Source organism: Prionailurus viverrinus, chromosome D3 (assembly GCF_022837055.1).
Source record: "Prionailurus viverrinus isolate Anna chromosome D3, UM_Priviv_1.0, whole genome shotgun sequence".
Lineage (NCBI taxonomy): Eukaryota > Metazoa > Chordata > Mammalia > Carnivora > Felidae > Prionailurus > Prionailurus viverrinus.
The window spans coordinates 81,471,312-81,489,292 of NC_062572.1; the positions used below are offsets into that span (position 1 = coordinate 81,471,312).

Consider the following 17,981-nt stretch of genomic DNA (forward strand, 5'->3'; position numbering starts at 1 on the left):
GGTGGTAAAGGGACCCACATCAAGGTGACTTCCCAGAAGAACAGGGAATAGGTTGCGATCAAGTGATAATGATGTCTACCTTAGTAAAATCTTTAAATAAAGGTGGAGCTTTTAAGTGAAGCTCTGCAGGTGTGAACGTGAACAGAACATCCTTGTGGGTCAATAGGTTTGACTAAGCACTGGATGGTAAAATATGGGCATTTGAAATGTTTTTCTGTTATAATTTTCTGTCTCAATGAAAAAGTTTTGCCTACACTTTTGCAAAACAATAGTATTGTACTTTACGATTAGGTAGGTAACTTTACATATTCAATACTTGTTTTACTGACTGTCATTTTTTACCTCATCTGAGAATGTTGGAAAATCATAAAACAAGTAAAGCTCAAAATTTTATATATATATTTAAGTTTATTTATTTAGTTTGAGAGAGAGAGAAAGTGTGAGTGGGTGAGTGGCAGAAAGAGAGAGAGAGAGAGAGATCGAGAGAGACTCCCAAGCAGGCTCTGTACTATCAGAGCAGAGCCTGACTTGGGACTCCAAACCATGAACCATGAGATCATGACCTGAGTCAAAGTCAGATGCATAACCAACTGAGCCACTTAAAGCTCAAAATTTTATTTTTTTATTTTATTTTAATTTTTCTTATTTTTATTGAGATATAATTAATATATAACATTGTGTAAGTTTAAGGTATACAGTAGATTGATTTGATACATTTATATATTGCAATATGATTACCATCAAAGTGTTATCTAATACCTCTATCATGTCATATAATTATTATCTCTTTGTAGGGAGAACAAGATCTAGCTTCTTATCAACTTTGAAGTTTATGATACAATATTAATGACTATAATCACTGTGCTGTGCACTATATTTCCAGCATTTATTTATCAATTAGTTCCAAGTTTGTATCCTTAAACAGCATATCCCCAATTCCTCCACACCCAAGTCCTGGTAACTACCATTTTACTCTCTTTTTACAAGTTCAGCTTTCTAAAATTCCTCATATAAATGATGTCTTACAGTATACATCTTTGTCTGATTTTCTCACTTAGCTTAATGTCCTCAAGGTCCAACCATATCCATTTATATTAGCATGAAAAAAGGGTAAGATTCCAAGGAATAAATCTTACAAATGATGTTAAATATTTTAAAACCTTACAAATATTATAAAAGACCTAAACATATTTTGGAAGACCTAGGTCTAGTCCATGTTTATAAACAGTAAAAATCTGTATAACACTTTTCCAAAAATTGGTCTGCTATTCTAGTCAAAGTCTTTATTTTTTTTTAATACAATTTATTGTCAAATTGGCTAACATACAGTGTGTACAGTGTGCTCTTGGTTTGGGGGGCGGGGTGGTAAAAGCTCAAAATTTTAAATACAAGGTATCTCTCAACTCTGAGAATAAAAATAGTCATATAGATTTTAAAACATTATGAGTATTTATCTCTTTCCTGTTCTTACCAAAATATACCTGAGCAAGTGGAGAACATGTCCTTTCAGGATCCAGTCAAGATGAATCTACACCAGCAGTCCTCACATGCTAGTCCAATAGAAAGAAAGGAAATTTGGGTGGCTCAGTAGGTTAAGCATCTGACTTTGGCCCAGGTCATGGTCTCATGGTTCATGGGTTCAAGCCCCACATTGGGTTCTGTGCTGACAGCTCAGAGCCTGGAGCCTGCTTGGGATTCTAAGTCTCCCTCTCTCTGCTCCTCCCTCACTCGTACTCTGTCTCTCTCTCTCTCAGAAATAAACAAACATTAAAATTTTTTTAAAAAAAGAAAGAAAGAAAAAGAAGGGAAATTAAATCACTGTATTAGTACTATTCATTGCAAACTAAAAATTTTCTAAGGACAGTTTGATGGTGCTAAGAAAATTAATATTTTTTCTCCTTGAAAAATACTCTTCCCTATCTTGACAACTTAATAATTAAATACCATTTATTACATTGTTATTTTTAAATTTGCAAGGCAGAAACCTCGGATCTCTAGGCTGTTTTCATACTCTGCATGGAAAGCTAATAGCTGCCACCTGGTGGCCAAAAGTACCTATTGGCCTTACATCAGGTTGAGCTAGGTCAGGAATTCAGCACTCGTGCCCACGCTTAAATTTTTTACCTTACAGATATAAAAGTATTTACTGAAATAGACTAATCAGTCGACTTACCGTGTATAATGTGAGTAACAAATTAACAAAGCAGAATGTTTAAGTTAGCATAATGTATTTGTCATATAATCACTTGCTACTTTTCCTGACTTAATAAATCTCAGGCTTCTTTGTCTCCTAAGAAGAATTTCATTTTATGCTTAATAATGGTGCTTTTTGCCAGTTCTTTGCTAACAACCATAATTGCCACCATATTCCTACCTGCATCAAATACTAGTCAAATAATCCCTGTCCTGCGATTTAGTACAAGTGGGAACATTTATTTTTACCATTACGGGAGCCTGTTTCCAATGCTGTTAATAATCGATAGGCTATCTGACCTTTTCTGTTTTCAATCTGTATTTCAAAACTGTTACACTTTTTAGAATTAACTTTGCTGGCTAAGAAGTTTGCCTTCAGGGGCCTAACATTTTTTCAACAAGTTGATATATCTTTACTATGTAGATGGTGGCTCATGATTTAAAGTCATTTCGCATGATGGTTTCATGCAAGTGTTTGTAATGCCTACATTTCACCTAAGTTCGTTTACTAAAAGAGTCAAACATTTATGAAACCAATATACGTGCCTTCTCATTCTTTTAAGACACTAGTGGGGAAAAAACAATATTCAGATACTAAGAAATTTTCACTGGGGAACAGGCAGCTAAAAAGCTGTCCGTAAACCTTGGGAATTTCTTTCTCCATTTTTCTTTTATTCATGTTATTTGCCTTCCCAAAGTAGGAAATACAAAAGCAAAGGAAGGATTGAGAAATAGGCATAGGAGATGATAATATAAATATAAAGGGGAATCAGATAGATAAAAATACAAGATTGTGGTAAGTGAGAAGAAGCTGTAATATACACCGAAGATATACTGGCTCAACATTTTCCTCGTTGTTGTCCAGATGTTCTTTGTCATTATTCTCCTCAACCTGAGAGAATAGTTATAGTTAATCTGGCTAAATTAAATTGAAATTTAAAGTTATTATTCAGTTTAAGTTGACTTATATTGCGAAATAGTGAGCATTGCTTGGGCTTCAAGTGCCGTTTCTATAATTAATGTGAATAAAACATTCTAATTTGCTTTTTCTTGAAGTTGGCTACTTTAAAACATCTATTGAAGTGGCACCTGGGTGGCTCAGGCGGTTAAGTGTCAGACTTCGGCTCAGGTCATGATCTTACGGTTCATGGGTTCAAGCCCCACATCGGGCTCTCTGCTATCAGCTCAGAGGTGCTTTGGATCCTCTACCCCCTCTCTCTGTGCCCCTCCCTTCCTCCCTCTCACTCTCACTCTCTCTCTCTCAAAAATAAATAAATCTTAAAAAAATTAAAAAGAAAACATACTTATTTTTCCATCAGGTTTTACGATTTTGAACTAGATAACCAAAAATGGAAAAACTTACAATTCTGCATTTTATTTTATTTTATCTTATTTTATTTTATTTTGTTTTGTTTTATTTTATTACAATTCTGCATTTTAAAGTTATTTAAAATGGAACTTCATTCTGAAGAGTGAAAAAATATATTTAAAATTCTAAACTCTTGTAACTTTCAAATCTATCAATTCAAATGAAGTTATTATATTGGTTAAATATATACTGTTCTGTGACAAATTACACCAAAAGAATGTGGTTTAAAATAACACTCATTTTTTTTCACAGTCAATATGAAATTTAATCACTAGGCATAATTGAAGATACAAAAATCAAATCATGAAGCATATATAGTATTAACTTTAATTTTGAATCTTTCTAAGGCTCAAAACTTTCCAAAATAAATTTCTTATAGCAGAGGATTTGTTTGTTCATAACTATGAAGCCAAAACAAAAAAGAAAAAACTTTAATCGATTATTGATATCTTGGTGGTGTTATCTTCCTCATTACATCAGCTTTGTGGTAACAACATTGCTGGTGATTAGTTGATTTCTGAAGCCTGAGCACCCAAATTCAAAGGACATACAAAGCAAACAGGATATTCTTATTTCTAGAGACAGAAAGGTTTGCTCTAACAAAGTGATTCTCAAAGTGTGGTCCAAGTATCCTTGGGGGGGGGGGGGGGGGAGGTCCGTAAGAGCTCTCAGGTGCACAAAGTGAAAGACTTTTTTTTTTTTTTTTTTTTTTTTAATTTAAATTTTAGTTCACATACAGTGCGATATTGCTTTTAGGGGTAGAATTCAGTGATTCATCACTTACATACAACACCCAATGCTCATCACAAGTGCCCTCCTTAATACCCATCACCCATCTAACCCATTTCCAGCCACCTCCCTCTGTCAACCCATAGTTTGTTCTCTTTCATTAAGAGTCTCTTGTCGTTTGTTTCCTTCTCTTTTTTTCCTCACCTTCCCATACTTTCATCTGTTTTGTTTCTTAAATTCCATATATGAGTGAAATTGTATGGTATTATCTTTCTCTAATTTAGTTATTTCACTTAGCATAATACATTTTAGCTCCATCCATATCATTGCAAATGGCAAGATTTCATTCTTTTTGATGGCTGAGTAAAATTCCATTGTGTGTGTGTGTGTGTGTGTGTGTGTGTGTGTGTGTGTGTGTGTACACCACATCTTTATCCATTCAGCAGTCAGTGGAAATTTGGGCTCTCTCCATAGTTTATCTATCGTTGATAATGCTGATACAAACATTGGAGTCCATGTGCCCCCTTCGAATCTGTATTTTTGTGTCCTTTAGGTAAATACCTAATAGTGTAATGGCTGGATCATAGGGTAGTTCTAATTTTAGTTTTTTGAGGAACCGCCATACTGTTCTCTTGAGTGGCTGCACCATTTTGCATTCCTACCAACAGTGCAAGAGGGTTCCCCTTTCTCCACATCCTTGCCAACTATTGTTTCTTATGTTGTTAATTTTAGCCATTCTTTTTTTTTTTTAAGCACAAAGATATCACTAATTTTTTTTAATGTTTATTTTTGAGAGAGAGAGAGAGAGAGAGAGCCCGAGCAGGGGAGGGGCAGACAGTGCTGCACTGACAGTACAGTGCCTAATGCACGGCTCGAACTCAAGAACCATGAGATCATAGCCTGAGCCAAAATCAAGAGTCAGGTGCTTAACCAGTTGAACCACCCAGGAGCCCCTAATTTTAGCCATTCTGACAAGTGTGGGGTGGTATCTCATTGTGGTTTTGATTTGTATTTCCCAGATGATGAGCGATGTTGAGCATCTTTTCACGTGTCTGTTAGCCATCTGGATGTCTTCTTTGGAAAAGTGTCTATTCATGTCTTCCGCCCATTTCTTTTCTTTTTTTTTTTTTCTTTTTTTCTTTTTAATGTTTATTTATTCTTGAGACAGAGAGAGACAGAGACAGAGCATGAATGGGGGAGGGGCACAGCAAGACAGGGACACAGAATCTGAAGCAGGTTTCAGGCTCCATGCTGTCAGCACAGAACCCGATTCGGGCTCACGAGCCCTGAGATCATGACCTGTGCCAAAGTTGGATGCTTAACCGACTGAGTCACCCAGGCGTCCCATCTTCTGCCCATTTCTCAACTGGCTTATTTGTTTTTTGGGTGTTGAGTTTGATAAGTTTCTTTATAGATTTTGGATATTGACCCTTTATCAGATATGTCATTTACAAATATCTTCTCCCATTCCATAGGTTGCCTTTCAGTTTTGTTGATTGTTTCCTTTACTGTGCAGAAGCTTTTTATCTTGATGAAGTCCCAGTAGTTCATGTTTGCTTTCATGTCCCTTGCCTTTGGTGACTTATCTAGTAAGAAGTTGCTCTGGCCAAGGTCAAAGAAGTTGCTGCCTGTGTTCTGCTCTAGGATTTTGATGGTTTCTTGTCTCACGTTTAGGTCTTCATCCATTTCGAATTTATTTTTGTGTATGGTGTAAGAAAGTGGTCCAGTTTCATTCTTCTGCATGTCGCCATTCAGTTTTCCCAGCACCATTTGTTGAAGAGACTGTCTCTTTTCCATTGGATATTCCTTCCTGCTTTGTCAAAGATGAGTTGACTATATAGTTGTGGTTCCATTTCTGGGTTCTGTATTCTGTTCCATCGATCTATATGTCTGTTTTTGTACCAGTATCATACTGTCTTAATGACTACAGCTTGTAATATAGCTTGAAATCTGGAATCATGATGCCTCCAGCTTTGGTTTCCTTTTTCAGGGTTGCTTTGGCTATTCAGAGTCTTTTGTGGTTCCATACAAATTTTAGGATTGTTTGTGCTAGCTCTGCAAAAAATGCTGGTCGTGTTTTGATAGGGATTGCTTTGGGTAGTATAGACATTTTAACAATGTTTGTTCTTCCAATCCATGAGCGTGGAATGTTTTTCCATTTCTTTGTGTCCTCTTCAATTTCTTTCACAAGTGTCTGTAGTTTTCAGAACATGACTCTTACCTCTTTGGTTAGGTTTATTCCTAGATATCTTACTGTTTTTGGTGCAATTGCATATGGGTTCGATTCCTTGATTTCTTTTTCTGCTACTCCATTATTGGTGTATAGAAATGCAGCAGAATTCTGCATGTTGATTTTATATCCTGTCACTTTGCTGAATTCATGTATTCTAGCAATTTTTTGGTGGAGTCTTTCGGGTTTTCTACATAGAGTATCATGTTGTCTGCAAATTAAAATAACACTGATTTTTTATATTGTAGTTAGTGTGAGTCAGTCTGGGTCCTTGCTTCCGGGTCTCTAATAAGGCTGTAATCCACATGTTGCCTGGGCTGGTCCTGTCAAGGCTCAACTTGGAAGGATTTGCTTCTGAGTTTATTCACATAGTTGGTCATTAGCAAGATTCAGTTTCTCATGGGTTTTTGAACTGAGGGCCTCAGTTTCTCACCAACTTTTGGCCAGAATTTCCTTCAGTTCCTTGCCGCATGGGCCTCTCCAGAATGGCTACATACGTTATCAAAGCATGCCAGCTGAGAAGGCAGTAGAAAGGGTCCAATGCTGGATATCACAGACTTTTGTAACCTAATCTCAGAAAAGACATCCCATCACTTCAGCCATTATTCTGTTCACTGGAAGCAGGTCATTAGGTCCAGTCTACAACAGCATGAATATTGGGAGGTGGACATCATTGGGAACTATGTCAGAAGCTGCCTACTGCAGTCACCTTGGGTATAAAATTCTGATGTTAGAAATACCATTTTACTGGTGCAAATATCAGCTTATGGGGACTCAACTGGTTAAGCGTCTGACTCTTGATTTCGGCTCACGTCATGATCTCTTGGTTTGTGAGATCACGCCCCATGTTGGGCTGCACGCTGACAGCCCAGAGCCTGCTTGGGATTGTCTCTCCCTCTCTCTCTGCCCCTCCCCCACTCACACATGCCTTCTCTCTGTCAAAATAACTAAATTAACTTTTAAAAATGTAAGAAATAGCATTTTACTGGGAGTGCCTGGGTGTCACAGTTGGTTGAGTATCTGACTCTTGATCTTGGCCCAGGTCATGATCTCACAGTTAGTGAGTTTGAGCCCCACATCAGGCTCTGTGCTGATGGTGTAGTCTGCTGGGATTCTATCTCTCCCTCTCTCTGTCCCTCCCCTGCTTGTGCTCTCTCTCTCTCTCTCAAAATAAATAAACTTAATAAAAAAATTAAAAAAAAGAAATATCATTTTACTAATATGATACCCTAGTTTTGAATTATAGAAATACTGGGGGAATAGGAGCACTTGGGTGGCTCAGTCGGTTAAGCATCTGACATCAGCTCAGGTCATGATCTCACAGTTTGTGGGTTCGAGCCCCTCATCGGGCTCTGTGCTGAAAGCTCAGAGCCTGGAGCCTGCTTCGGATTCTGTGTCTCCTTCTCTCTCTGCCTCTTCCCCGCTTGAACTCTGTCCCTCTCTCTCAAAAATAAACATTAAAAATTAAAAAAAAAAGAAAGAAATACTGGGGGAATAATCACTGATTGTTTTAGTGGCTAGAAACTGAAGTTCTTAGATGCTGAAGCATTAGACATACTATCTTAGAATGCATGGATGGGAAGTTCATTTAGGAGGTTATGAGATTCAACTTCACACCAATAGAGGATAACTTCACAACATCTCACAAATGGTGTTACCACTGTTGGAAGAATGAGTCTTAAGGAACTCATCCTCTTGGTGGCAACCTAGTCCATTGTAAGAAAAGTCTAATTTGATTGTACAAAAGTACTGTGTGTGGTGTGAATTACAGAGCTGGCTTTTTTTTTTTTTAATATTTGTTTATTTATTTATTTTAAGTTTATTTTGAGACCGAGACAACATAAGTGGGGGAGGGGCAGAGAGAGGGAGAGAGAGAGAATCCCAAGCAGACTCCGTGCTGCCAGTGCAGAGCCCAATGTGGGGCTTGAACTCACGAAACCATGAGACCATGACCTGAGCCAAAACGAAGAGTTGGACACTTAACTGACTGAGCCACCCAGGCGTCCCATTGTTTATTTACTTTTAAGAGAGAAAGAGAGCGAGCCAGCAGGGGAGAGGGAGAGAGAGAATTCCAAGCAGGCTCCGCACCGTCAGCACAGAGCCCAACACATGGCTCAAACCCACAAACCATGAGATAATGACCCGAGCCGAAATCAAGAGTGCGTGCTTAACTGACTGAGCTACCAGAGCTGACTCTTTTGAACCCTTAGTCCTAGCTGTGCTTTCTAATGTAAGTATAAGTCTTTATTCATTTGTATTATTTTTCAGGCAAATGATACTGACAGGTTGTGTGGCATTTGCACGCCATGTTGGACCAACACGTGTAGAAGCTGAACTTTTACCGCAGTGCTGGGAACAGGTAAATAACTGTATGGCGTTTTCTCCTAGCTGTTATACTCTAGTTTATTATAAGTGTTCACATTTTCTTTTTTAAATGCCACTAGGAATTAGTGGAATTATGTGGGATCTAAATTATGCTGCTTTTTCTGTAGTCCAGCACAGTGATTTAATAGCACTTAAGAGTGCTCTGGGACGCCTTGCTTTTATTCATTCTTCCAACAGATACTTAAGGAACTAGTTCCAATGACAGGTACAGTGGTAAACAAAAGACAGAGACCTTTTCATGGGGAGATAAGAATAAACAAATAAATGATATGTCTTGTATTACTATAAACTGTGAAGAAAAATAAAGCAGGATAAGGGTTAGAGAATGATGGAGAATGCTATTTTAAAAAGAGGTCAGAGCAGGAATCCCTGAGAAAGTGATGTTTAGGCAAGGATCTGAATGAAGTGAGTTACTGCAAATACAAAAGCCCTCAGGGGCATGCTCAGTGAATTCAAGAGAGAGCAAGAAGGCTGGGTGTGTGTGGGTGTGGGTGTGCGTGTGTGTGTGCATGTGTGTAGGTAATAGAAATAATACATGTATTATATACTTGTATATATTGCAAATCTATACAGAATATGAAATGTAAACTGTTGATGTGGGAAGTTTTTGTATTTATAATCCAACTCACTATCTACTAACAGTACTTTTGGTTTTATATTGAATTTTAATATTCCAGTCCTATGTAGAACTCAGGATCATTGACTTTCTAGACTTGATGTTTAGTCATTAAGCGGGTTATTTATCCACCTTAAAAAAGGTGAATTTCTTATAAAGGCAAATGTCATGGCCTTATTTACAATAACATAGTCACTTGTGCTTTAAAAATACTGGTCTCTGGAATATCAGTAAAGTGTATGCTCTTTTAGAATACTATTCCTAATTTCTTTGAGTATTCATTTTCTTCTTTAAAATTTATTAGAGTTTGATCTAAATTAAATATGTAAAAGGAACATTATATATAGTCCTGCTGTCTGTGACAGTCCTTTATGTCCCCTGTAGGTTATAGTGCATGCTAATTTAGGATGAGGCTGTAATTATTGAAAGTCACATTAACTTAGAAACAACATATACAACTTTGAATTTACAATTCTATACCATTATTTATATGTACATATAGTATTTAATAGTTTTTTCTGTTTCCTTTTCTTCCTATTGAGCTTTATTGAGATACTCAGATACCTTACACCCATTTAAAGTGCACACTTCAGTGGTGTTTAGTGTGCCCACAGACTTGTGCAACCATCACTATGATCGATTTTAGAACAGTTTTATCACCCCAAAAAGAAACTCCAACCCTTTGAACTTATTAGTTCCCATACTTCCAAGATTATTTTGGCTATTCTGGGTCCCTTGAATTTCCATGTGAATTTTAGGATGAATTTGTTAGTTTCTGCCAGAAGCTGTCTGGAATTTTCATGAGGACTCTGTAGATCAGTATGGAGAATATTGCCATCTTAACAACGTGAGCCTTCCAAACCATGAATTTAGGATGTCTTTCCATCTATTTAGTTCCTTTAAATTTTCTTTCAGTGATGTTTTGTGGTTTTCAGAGTATAATTTTTATACTTTTCTGTTCAACTGATTCCTAAATATTTTATTCTTTCTGATACTATTGCAAACAGAATTTTCTTAGTTTAATTTAATATTGGTTGCAATACAAAGAAATACAATTGATTTTTGTATGTACATTTAATTTTAAGGCTCACTGAGCTAGACTAAAGAAGCAAAATGAAAGTTTATGTACAGCATATTTTGACATCCAAACCATTCTGCTTTCAGGATTACTATTTCTAGATTAAATTTGATTTACAGATATTAGTTATAAACATCTTTACCACCACCTCTTCTATAACCTGAATAAACATGGATATCGGGGATCTATCTAGCCGACTACCTCCAATCTGTTGCCCAGTAGATTGCTATGTAATTTCTTTTCTTAATTTTAGGCATCCAATACATTAATGAATTATGTCACCTTTTCATATGGGAATATGAGAACAGATATACTTCTTTTCCAGTCAAGGAAAGATTTATATTCTATGAAGAAGACATATGGGAACAAAACCCAGTATGTGTCATTTTTCTGTTATTTTTGTTATGGTTCAGTGTAGTCATCACAGCAAAGCCCCATCATCTTGCGTATACAAACAGGAGTGGATTGAAGTCTGCTTACTTTAAAAACAAAATCATGTCACTAGTCAAGGGGTCTGGTTAAATCATTGATTGACTTACTTCCGAATCCCTTAGTTGGAAAAGAGAACTGATGAGTTATTCCTGGCACCTATTAATAAGCCATGTCTGTCATACTCAGAAGGTGGGTTTTTCAAATTTAAATATAAAATGTTTCTAGGGCTGGAGAAAATTGCTCCTGACATCCTAAGGAAAGCCTAGCTGTAGGCAAGCCCACAATCTCTAGACACCTTGCCACATTTTCATCTTTGCTTTATCCTTTTTTCTTTAACAGATAACCCTTGTGACCTCATTTTTTAGGCTCTCTCTGAATCCCTTATTCCTGATCCAGTTATAGCCACACAGGGATCCCCAGAAGTGGAAAAAAAAGAAGCTTTATTGCATTCTTAACAGGATTTATTGTGAAAAGTAATTCTCTGTTAGAAGAAAGGAGGTTCTGTTGTTCATGTTTGATTTATTTATTTTTTACTCTAGATTAACCACAAATACCCGGAAAGACGTCTACTTGTAGCAGAATCCTGTGGAGCATTGGCACCTCACCTTCCTGTAAGAACTGTCAGTTTTTCTTAAAAACTTTTTTTCCTTTTAAGAGGGGCAGAGGGACAGGCAGAGAGAATCTTAAGTAGGCTCCGTGCTCATCCCACGATCCTGGCATCATAACCTGAGCTGAAATCAAAAGTTGGCCACTGAACTGTCTGAACCACTTAGGCGCCCCTACCATTGATAGTTTTTAATCAATTCTTATAGAAAATAAAAATGTAAGCGTGTAACAGTTTGCATTTTTATATTTGAATTTTTCTCGCCCCAAATTAATCATACTATATACAATGTTCTTAATCCCTGACAGTAAACACTATTGAGAGGTTCTTGTGTAGGTATCTGTGTATTTTTTTTAATTTTTCATACTGTTAATACCGCCACATTTTGCCTCTTTCAGCATTTGCATTTTTGACAGTGTTAAATTGCCCTGAACCAAGATAGCACAGATTTATACTCCTGTCATCAGTACATTGGAGTTCCTATTTTACCATACCTTTACCAGGATCGGGGTATGGTGAAATCTTTTTTAATATTCTCCTATATTATAGGAGAAAACCAGTATCTTGTTGTTATGATAAATCATATAGACAGATTACATGAGTAGGTTTGCACATCCTTTTATTTACTGTTCCAAGACAGATGAAGAACATCACAAACACAAAGGGGCTAAAAAAGCTGTTCTGCGCTGCCCCTGATACCAGAATGTTAAGCAGTATTAATAACAGACTTACTGTTTCCTCCATGGATCTCACTTGCCTTATACCTCGCTGCAGTTGATCACAGTAAAATACGCGTGGTCATGGCTTACATGGAGTAATGCCTCCTGATTTGTCCTGTGGGTTCCCTGTGGCATACTGAATCTAACTGCCACAGCTGACCTCAGTCCAGATCAATGTGAAGCAAATACCCGGCTGAAGTTTACTTAACTTCTGTCCTGTTGCCCATGCTGATACCAACCAAGAAGCCATTTGAAGATCTTCCCGGCAGTTTTGGGGCAGTTTTTATCCTAAAGGATAAGTAAACAGGGCTGTACTAAAAGACATATTCACCAACCTAAATGTGCCCAAAATGTGCTAAAATCATATATATTTTTGTTTCTAAGAAGTCAAAGCAAAAAGTAGGTCATTAAAAAAATTTTTTTAATGTTTGTTTATTTTTGAGAGAGACAGAGACAAAATGTGAGTGGGTTAGGGGCAGAGAGAGAGGGAGACACAGAATCTGAAACAGGCTCCCGGTTCCGAGCTGTCAGCACAGAGCCCGATGCAGGGCTCAAACTCACGAGCTGTGAGATCATGACCTGAGCTGAAGTCGGACGCTCAACCAAGTGAGCCACCCAGGAGCCCCTAAAAACTAGGTCCTTTAAAAATGACTGCAGGGGCACCTGAGTGGCTCGGTCGGTTGGGCATCTGACTTAGGCTCAGGTTATGATCTCACAGTTCGTGAGTTTGAGCCCCACGTCGGGCTCTGTGCTGACAGCTCGGAGCCTGGAGCCTGCTTCGAATTTTGTGTCTCCATCTGTCTCTGCCCCTTCCCTGCTCATACTCTGTCTCTTGCCTCTCTCTCAGAAATAAACATTAAAAAAATTAAAAAGAAAAAAATGACTGCAGATCTTGCCCTGAATACTAAAATCACACTGAATTTGTGAAAATGGTCATCTTCTATCGTTATTTTATTCTAACCATTATATGTAAACAAGTTTGGGTTTGAAGAATTTATAAATTGATCACATTACAATGGTGCAAAGAAGGGAAGAAAGGGGAAGAATTTGCATAGCAATAGCTCTTTATTTTACTTTCAGCCATTAATTAGGCTAAAACATTCTTTAACAAAAAAGAACTGTGTGAAATTAAGACACAACAGCGGTTGCCATTATATTAAATAATTGCCTCTGAGAATAGCAGCGCAGTTCCCTTTGAAGTCTTTCTAAGTTTACTCCCATATTGTATCATCCTGTTTGAAGTTTTTTTCTCAGTTCTTCAAAAAAATAGGAACACCAGGATTTTATAATGTTTGCAACACTTCTACCCCAGCAAATGTTTTGATTAACCAGAGTGGTGTTTGTAACCCTCCTGTTCTTCTAACTCTGAGAGCTCTTCTCTGAGGTAAACAGGGAGGGTAGAAGAGTCATTGTTGGTTTATAGCAGAGGGTTGACTTGGTCAATTTTCCAGAAGTGCTTGCTACTATGTTACTATGTGGTGTAGGGTTTGAAAGAGTTGCAGGTATGTATTGGGAGACAATTGATACCAAATTCAGGGTAGATGTTATCTTTAGAGAGGAAGGGTGGAGGAGAGTGAAACTTAAGCTGTATCTGTAATGTTTTATGTCTTTGGAAAATGAAGACTTAAAGGAAAGTTAGCAAAAATTAATGTATATTTCATCTGGATTTTTGAATGTGTGGGTGTCTGTTGTATTATCGTCTATACTTTTCTGCCGCTAGTATAAAATAAATAGTAAAAACATGTGTTTGTTTACTTTCAGAAAGAAATCCGTAGCTCCTTGGTTCTCTCAATGTTGCAACAAATGTTAATGGAAGATAAGGCAGATTTAGTAAGAGAAGCTGTGATCAAAAGCCTTGGCATCATTATGGGATACATTGATGATCCAGACAAATACCAACAGGTATGTTTTTCACAATGAACCCCATTTACTTCATTATAAAATTCCAAACAATTTAATATTCCAAATCTCTGATTCAGCTACCCGATAATTTATAGTAGAGCTGCTAGGCATGCCAGTGTTCACCCATTGCAGTTAGCCGCCTGGTTTTACTTCGATTCAAAAGAAAGAGCACTGTGATTCATTGATAGTATCTCCCATGGTTTTGTGGCAAGAAATTGGCAAAAAGCGTGCCATGTTTACCACCATTTCTGTTTGATTTCCACTTCAGTGGATACATGACATTTTCTTTAAAGAAAATGGGAAGGATAGGGTTATGGATGGCTTTCTTTCTTGCTTAAAGTGTTCTCTACATGTACTACAGTGTATATACTTCATTGCTTTTTATTAAGGTGTTTTTTTTTTTTAATTTATTCTTTGAAAAATCTAAATTTTACCTGTTTCATTTTGGCAGGGTTTTGAATTGCTGCTCTCAGCCTTGGGTGATCCCTCAGAAAGAGTAGTTAGTGCAACACATCAAGTATTTTTACCGGCCTATGCTGCCTGGACTACAGAACTTGGAAATTTACAGTCTCATCTTATACCTACATTGCTGAACAAGATAGAAAAACTTCTCAGGGTAAATGCTTTCTTTATTTATACAGTTTATAGAAATGTAAAGAGTGTGTTCTAAGTCCTCTTGAGAGAACGCTGGGGAGCAAAGACAGAAAGTACCACCGAGCTGAACATTCTAATTATTTGCCAGGTAAAGATTTTATTGGTCTGGAGCCAAGAGAGGTTTGAGGAAGTTCTGCTTTGCTAAAGCTCAACGAGGAAGGTCATGATCTGGGTTTATACGCTGAAGTAGCACCTTTGTGGAACTCATTTGTACATTATGCAGAAAGCTAGCTCTTCCTGGTATCTTCCAAAGGTTTAAAGATCTTGGGTAAAATATCAGCTCCAGTTCCTGGCATGCAGATAACTCAAATATTAGTCTCTAAAGCTTTCTTACTTACACGATGTCAAAATGCTTTACTTGTGTTTCTTTCACTGCAGTAGGTCATTTTCTCACTTCTTAAAATGAATGTTTTCTGTTTTCCCCAAGTAAAAGAAATGAAGAAAAGTTAAAAGAAAGATAGTAACTTCCTGATCTAATTTTTGTACTAAAAGTCCCTCTTAGAGTCTAGAAGAAAAACTAACATTTCTTTAATGCCTCTTATGTGCATTAAGGGAGATACTGTATAAATAATATATATTATGTCATTCTTATAACCCTTTGAATTATATTTTGGTTTTGGTGTGGAAACTGAGCATTTTGGTCGCTTGCCCAAGGTCTTACAGCTGTCAGATGATGGAACCAGGATCTGATATTGGTCACTGACACCTAACTCTTACCCATTCTATCCCCAAATTTTAAAGAATCTTTAAGGCTCTTGCATAGTAACTACTCTGTAGACAGTCTTATATGTATTTATTTAATTTAAAAATTGGGCTTTTTTTTCTATAAATTTCAAGTTGGGTAGTTAAGAAAAACTGTAAACAAACAACTAGACTGGAAAATACTCATTTTTATGAAACCTGGGAAATTTTTAAAGTATTCTTTAAATGTTTGTATTCTTTCTACCTGAGATTTATCCATACCTTGTTTTTCTTAAGTTCCATTTCATAACATGGTTAATTCTATTTTGCTATTAGATGTACCTGAAGTATTCAGCGTAGCTAGTAATTCTTCCATGAAGAGATTAATTTAGAACTTGATAGTGTGTAACTCATATATCTGGTATCTCTGACATAGCTTTTATAATATTAGTAATATAATATAATGTATTTATGAGTAAACACTTTTATCTGTAATGGTTCTGTTTTTCACTTTAACATTTGGTTTCTGTGTACCATACTAATCCTTTTACTCTTTTTTTCTTTCTGTTATCTCTTTTGTTTCCTTCTGAATTTTTTTCTCCGACCTTTCATCTATGCATCGAAGTATTTTAAAGTCCTTTCAGTGCTGGCACATACAGATGCCACCAAATCTGTAAAAGGAGATCGGATGTAGGAGAAGGGAAATAGCCAAGGCTGTTGCTGGTTCACCAGTTGAACAGTTAAAGTGATTCCTGTAACTCACTTTAATTTCTTTATCCTGACTTACAAAATTTCAAAGGATAAGACCCTCTTGAAAGAAGAAAAGCCTGGGGGCACCTGGGTGGCTCAGTGGGTTAAGCGTCCGACTTCGGCTCAGGTCATGATCTCATGGTCCGTGAGTTCGAGCCCCGCGTCGGGCTCTGCGCTGACGGCTCAGAGCCTGGAGCCTGATTCAGATTCTGTGTCTCCCTCTCTCCCTGCCCCTCCGCCGCTTGTGCTCTCTCTCTGTCTCAAAAATAAATAAATATTGGGGGGAAAAAAAAGAAAGCCTATAAAAGAAGTTTCATACAAATGGTAATGACCGATGTTCACCCTGAAGTTTTCCATAGAAAAGATTATATTGCTTATTGTAGTGCCTCAGTGCTTCCTCACATTTTCCTGTACTTAGAGAAATTAAGAAAAGATTGATGGATATCTCCATTAGGTGTTGTGCTATGAGTCTAACATACAGATTCTTAATTTTTTAATTAATGGCCACAGAAAGGAAGAGCATTATAAATACTTAATTTCAGCAGACTAAAACTAGCTTCCACCTCCTTATGTTTCAGGAAGGAGAGCACGGGCTGGATGAACATAAGCTCCACATGTATCTTTCCGCTTTGCAGTCCTTGATCCCCTCTCTCTTTGCGTTAGTGCTGCAGAATGCGCCTTTCTCCAGCAAAGCCAAGCTTCATGGTGAAGTGCCACAGATAGAAGGTACTGAACTGAACTTGTGGAAGGAAGATGTAGGACGTTAGCAGCTTAGCTTCCCAAGGAATTGCTTTTGGTTAAACTTCTAAAAATCACTTTATATGAAAGCATAATTACTAAAATATATGTGTGGAATTTCGTGGTCACGGAGTGTATGACAGCTAGGGTCAACTGCGGCTTCGTCGCTTATGGATAAGCCTCATGGTATTATTTTCTAATATTTGTGCTTTCTTTCCATTCCTAATCTATAGTCATTTTACCACTTTTTTTTTCCCCCAGTGGCTGAAATAAGTTTTCTTTCATTCATAGAGTTGGATTAATGAAAAGATTCACCTAAAGTTACTAGTGCCAGTTTATGAAGCTTGTCATTTCCACTTTCTTTCCACTTTCTCTCCCCCACCTGTTTCATCTTATTTTCAATAGGGGAAGGTAAATGTAATTACTTTCTTCTACGTCCTTGATGGGAATATAAGCATATGCACAGAATGTTTTTCTCCAAAGAAGGAATATGACTTATTTTCAGAAATAGGTGAAATTGATAGCAAAGGCCAGTATTCTCTTGTCTCGATGTCCACCTAACCAGTAAGTGACCTCTGACCCATGGCACTTAGTAACCCCACTGCACCCAACCCCCAGGATAAATGGCTGTAGAGCAGCTGTTACTCTGTATGAGATCCCTTTGCAGAGTTTTCAGATTTGTGGCATTGTCCATGTCTCTTGCCGACTTCTGGTAGACAAAAGAATTCTAACATTGAGAACATCAATAGATACTTAATGTTTTGACAGTTGGCAGTTTTCGTGTAAAGGAAACTGGGAGTGGTTTACCTATAATCTTTGGGATACACGAAGCACAGCACAAATGTTTGAATGTCTGTTTCACTGGAAAAATTGAGAGTAGATGGGGTTGAGTTAATTTAAT

General features: G+C 37.2%; 1 protein-coding gene across 7 annotated transcripts in view; it reads left to right on the forward strand.

Annotated features, from left to right (window-relative positions):
• RELCH (RAB11 binding and LisH domain, coiled-coil and HEAT repeat containing) overlaps positions 1 to 17,981 on the forward strand; it is a 116,978-nt gene that overhangs the window by 52,732 nt on the left and 46,265 nt on the right. For all 7 annotated transcript variants that reach the window (XR_007145714.1, XM_047827166.1, XM_047827163.1 and 4 more), the window contains exons 12-16: positions 8,790 to 8,880; positions 11,572 to 11,643; positions 14,117 to 14,257; positions 14,709 to 14,873; positions 16,921 to 17,068. Coding sequence is in view for 6 of the 7 variants with exons in the window: in XM_047827166.1 (XP_047683122.1) it covers positions 8,790 to 8,880; positions 11,572 to 11,643; positions 14,117 to 14,257; positions 14,709 to 14,873; positions 16,921 to 17,068 (617 nt within the window). In the remaining variant the exon portion in view is untranslated. The remainder of the gene's footprint in view (positions 1 to 8,789; positions 8,881 to 11,571; positions 11,644 to 14,116; positions 14,258 to 14,708; positions 14,874 to 16,920; positions 17,069 to 17,981) is intronic.